Consider the following 5000-nt stretch of genomic DNA (forward strand, 5'->3'; position numbering starts at 1 on the left):
AAAGGCATAAAATCACTCCCACCCATTCCATCCCTGAATACACTCCACACCCCTCCACCCTCCCTCTTATCTTAGCACCTCCTGAATGACGGGGCATCCCTGCACCTTGTCCACTGCCCTGGGTCAGAAGCAACATACCCATACGAAACCAACCCAACACCTTCTAGCTACATGCACACACTACCCTTACACTTAAAAGTTCTATGTGTACACCATGTCTGCCCGGATAAAGGTAAGCCATGATTATGTAGCTCAGTGGTTCTTAAACTTTTAATGCATCGGACCAAATCCATTTCAGATCGACCATGGTGACCCATACCTTCATAAGTGTATTCTATTATACATTTAAAATAATCTTTCAAAATTCAATTGTTTCTATAATGTTGTGCTTAATTGTTAATAATTTAGGTATTCGAATACAGAATCATTACTTAGATTGATGTTTATGATAGGAATATTGGGAAAAAAAAAAAATCCACAAATCCTTGGTGACCCATTCAAATGGCTTGGTAAACCAACCTTTAGTCGCGACCCAGGGAAAAAAAACGCAGTATCGGTCCTGAGGTTTCTTCTGATATGCCCCATTGGAATGGAACCTGCCCACTGTACAGTGTGGCAGGCTGCAACTAATGCTGTTATTTTGCTCTTGACGTCTAATTATATTGCGCGTTTTGTGTCATTTTGGCTTTCTTTTGTTTTCTTGGTGATTTTATGTATACGATATATGATAAGAATTATACCCTTTTAAATGATAACTATTTGCTAAAAAAAAAAAAAACTGAGGGCATGATATGCAATTAAACAATTTAATAACTGATTAAACGGATACATAGATTAATAAGAATTGTATAAAGATAAATGTTAAGAACCACGAAATCAGATTTATCAGAGACCTTATATTTTTGACAGTGCACCATCCTACTCTGATTTCGTGGTATTTATCCGCTAAAAACTGCAATCCTTAACATGTAAACTTCCTTTCCGCCCCTTCATAATATATTCATTCATGCATAGCAGTCAATCACGGTGAATCAGGTCGTATTCCTAAACTGTCCTGAGTCATGGGATTACCCTAAGGCACGATCCTAGGAACCTCCGTCATATCATCTACCAGTCTGTTTAAGTCTTATAATAGTGCATCTGACAGATAGAGTGGTTGCCAGTACTGATTATTGAGTACCAAACGGTAAGTTCTTATATCATAGGTTAGGGAATCCTCAGTAGTTTATCTTTCTTCTGTCCATTAGAGGATCATTCTGTAGATGAAAGCACCCAGGATTAGGGATACGACCTATCATCTCACACAATCCCCGTTTCTCATTCCGTTATGTGTGTATTTTCTATGTGTGTGTGTGTGTGTGTTTTGTCCCACCTATCCCCCTTACACGGGGAAAAGGCCATATATTCATGCTTGTGATAAATGGTGAGACTTAGTAGAGATTATCAAAAGAAATTCATCTGTGGAGACAAATACATGAAGATGAAACGGGATTTGTGTGTTTTGGTCTAGTCTGAGACTCTTTTCAGCAACCTTGACTTTCCAGACAGGTCTTGTCTTGCTTCGCCCTTTTCTGACTACCTGCACCGGTATATGACCTTACTTTTCATATTTCATCTATATTGTGAGTCAGTTTGCTGAAGATAGTGTCAGTCCAGAGACCGGAACATACAGAACCCCTTTGTTCGCTTCAGTATTTTTTTCTCCAAGTGTAGATTTCTTTAATGTATACATGTGTATTTCCTACGTTTTAATGTTAAGCTCCGTCCACACGAGTACACAGTGCTTGCAGACTCAAGCTAGAGGTTTGTTATGGGTCAAGAACTCGCCTCCTTTGTCTGCAAAAGAAGAACACAAACACACTGCAGGTTCGTCTTCTGCGAACAAGGACGGCGAGCGGGTTACTCAACAATATTCTCAGTTATGTCTGCAGACACTGTACGGTTCCCGAGTGGACAGAATCTTTATTCTTCTTCTTCAACCTTCCCCCCTCGCTTTGGTAGCGTGTAGGTCATGAGATTCTGTGTCACACAGATCGTCTGTCTCCTGTCGAGGTCGTTGCATCGGTTCAGACTTCAGCGGGTGTTGGGGAGACAACGACCAACAACCTGCTCTCGGGGCCCTCCACCACCACCCCCACCACTTCTCACTCACCCACACTCTTCTCCATCTCCTCGACTTTCTGCACAGTCCGCTTGCAGGGACAGTTACCTAGTGGACAAACAAGTCCTCACCAAAAACCAGGAGGTTCTTGAAAAAATTCCTGATTTTCAAAAAAGTACGAACGCCACTGCAGAAGGAGACGCTCAGGGTCAGAGATCCTTTACAGAAATCCAGACACAGGACATCGAGAGGGTACCCCCCTCCCCAGTTCTTCACGACAGTAGGGGAGACAAAGTTCGATGCAACTCTGTTGAGAGTTTCCTCGTGGTCATAGACGAAAACGTCCCAAAATGCAGAAGAAAAAAGAAACACATTTTTGGGACCAAAGTGTCCAGAAGAAGACGGCAGTCCCTGGACTGCACAGATTCGATTTCCCTCCAAACCTGGAGTAACGGAATGACACCCATGACAAACTTCGACAACCTCGACTGCACCAGCCATGTTCGAATTGTGAACAACTTAAGAACACAGCCAAGTAAAGCGTATTCGTAGAAGAATCTGTAAAAAATCATAGTAAAAGTAAGAACTCAGTTTACCCCCAAATAAGTATCTTTATTTTTATACACAAGAAGGCTCGGTAACTTTACCTTTTGAGGGACAGAACCCAAGAAATACAACCCAAAAAGAAACTAGAAATGTTTCTTTAGGCCACAAAGAATTTCTCATTTTTCAGGGCGGCGAACGAAACTTGAACGAGACACAAGGATTAAGAGAGGTCGCCAATTCATCCCCGTGAAAACAAGCCTAGTTTTATGGCAACTTGAAAACCGCAAAACAGACCCAAAGAAGATCTCAGCCAAAGAGAACCATTCAATATAATCAACCGAAATAAGGGAAAGGCCACAGACATCCAGAGGGTAAGATATGACAACGCCAATGTACTTAATCCTTAGACTGTGACTAACAAATAAAGTTGTCTGACAACAACGAGAGAGTTAGAAAAAAAATCAACAACCAAAGAGCAGTCTAAAGCAGAAGCTATCCCAACTGGTATAAGGTCAGTGGGACCTATAATAAAGCATCCCGACCACATAATCAAAACCAAGAACCAAAGCCTCAACCCTCATCTTCAGACAGTGCCTGTTTAATGCAATGACGTCAGCTATTACCAGAATGAGATTAATATAATCAATTCTGTCCTGAGAACAAGTTGAACATCCAATTAGTCTCACGAGATGCAAATGTGACTGATTAATAAAACAAAAACAGAATGGAGGATTACTAAAGGAACTAAGGAATGGAGTAGTCGTCCAAGAAACTCAAAAGAAGTGACAGGGAATCCTGAAAATACAAGACCAGACAAAACATCCATTTCATATTGGTGACCCACATCACCGATGTACAGCCTCACAAGCAACACAATACAGATGACGAAAATACAACACTAAAGACGACCTGAACTGTAGGAAAACCCTGGTGACGGTGGCAGTTCATAAACTGGATGATTGTGTGTAAATAGCAAGGTATGAGAGAGGTAGGACCATGGAGCATGTTCTTCTTTATCTACAGTACCCTCCATTCTTCCATATTTTTCTATTTCTACTATTACTCTAACGCGTTTTTTTCCCGTAGATGTTAACATATATTCCTCTTTTAGTCTTTTTGAAGCTTTTCAACAGATCGTCTCACATATTTTTGCCTGAGTTGCATGGTTAGTTTAAGCCCTGAGGATATACAAAATTCATTCCTTATGTATTATTTAAACTCGATCTAATCACATTAAGAATAATGCATGATGTACAAAATCACAGTTATATACTTAAGTGACTACGAACTAAACGATTCATTTGAATACACATGTAGTTTGAGTGTGAAAGAGACTGTTATTCACACGCACACATATGTATACATACAAACATATACACACAGACACACAAATATTCCGTGACCTCGGGTCTCTATGGCAGAAAACCCGCGGCCCCTTGATAGCCGGCAACGGCCTCCAGGTTTGCCTATGGAGCCCTTAGAAAAGAAATGTTGTATTGTGTGAATGCAGGGAGGGTAGTCTTTAGTATGTAACGGGCCTGGAACCTGAATATTCTGTGTTGGTGGCGATTCACTGCTGGGTGGTGATCAGATCGGAGATGGCATTCTGTGACCTGTGAAACTCTTTTTTTGTGTGTGTGTGTGTGTGTGTGTGTGTGTGTGTGTGTGTGTGTGTGTGTGTGTGTGTGGGGGGTTATGGTAAGGATGCTCGTTTCAAAAAAGAACTTGCTCTGTCTTGCAGCGTTTGCTTAGTGATGAGAGTTTGTAAATTTTTTCATTGTGTGTTAAGAGTTGGTCCGGGTATCTATGAACTGTAAACGACACAAGTCATTCCCGTGCTCGCACGCACACACACACACACACACACACACACACACACACACACACACACGCAAGCACATGCATACACTGAATATACGCATAGAGCGTATTAAACACAACATGTTTATCACAAAATATGAATAACCAAGCTACTGTATATTTATACATTAGAGGTGTTATATTATACATTTGTCCTTCCTCTACCATGCGTTTGTTATCCTGACTGACAACGAAAAAAAAGATGAAAAAAAAGAGAGAGAGAGAGAGAGATGGACGAAATAATACCATTATTATAAATGTGCTTAGACTACACTACGGTTTTCATTTTGTGAAGAACTCATATGAGCCTACGCAAGAAAAACAATCAAAGAGAACAAGAACAAGCATGTGAAGAACACAGATGAGCCTACGAAAAAGAATAACAATAACATCAGTCAACAAGAACATTAAGATCGCTACAGCATGTGAAGAACTCAGAAATGAGCCCACGAAAAGAAGAAGAAAAAAATCGAAAAACCAATATTACTAAGAA

General features: G+C 40.6%; 1 protein-coding gene across 2 annotated transcripts in view; it reads left to right on the top strand.

Annotated features, from left to right (window-relative positions):
* Positions 1-5000, top strand: part of LOC143027658 (uncharacterized) — a 459544-nt gene that overhangs the window by 446501 nt on the left and 8043 nt on the right. The window contains exon 12 of one of the 2 annotated variants that reach the window (XM_076189067.1): positions 2033-3606. The exons of the other annotated variant lie outside the window; for it this stretch is intronic. Coding sequence (XP_076045182.1) covers positions 2033-2653 — 621 coding nt within the window. The 3' untranslated portion in view covers positions 2654-3606. Of the gene's footprint in view, positions 1-2032; positions 3607-5000 lie in introns of those variants that run through there. 2 annotated transcript variants of the gene reach the window in all.

The sequence above is a fragment of the Oratosquilla oratoria genome, chromosome 8 (genome assembly GCF_046742065.1).
Source record: "Oratosquilla oratoria isolate Oo_2021 chromosome 8, ASM4674206v1, whole genome shotgun sequence".
NCBI classification, from domain to species: Eukaryota; Metazoa; Arthropoda; class Malacostraca; order Stomatopoda; family Squillidae; genus Oratosquilla; species Oratosquilla oratoria.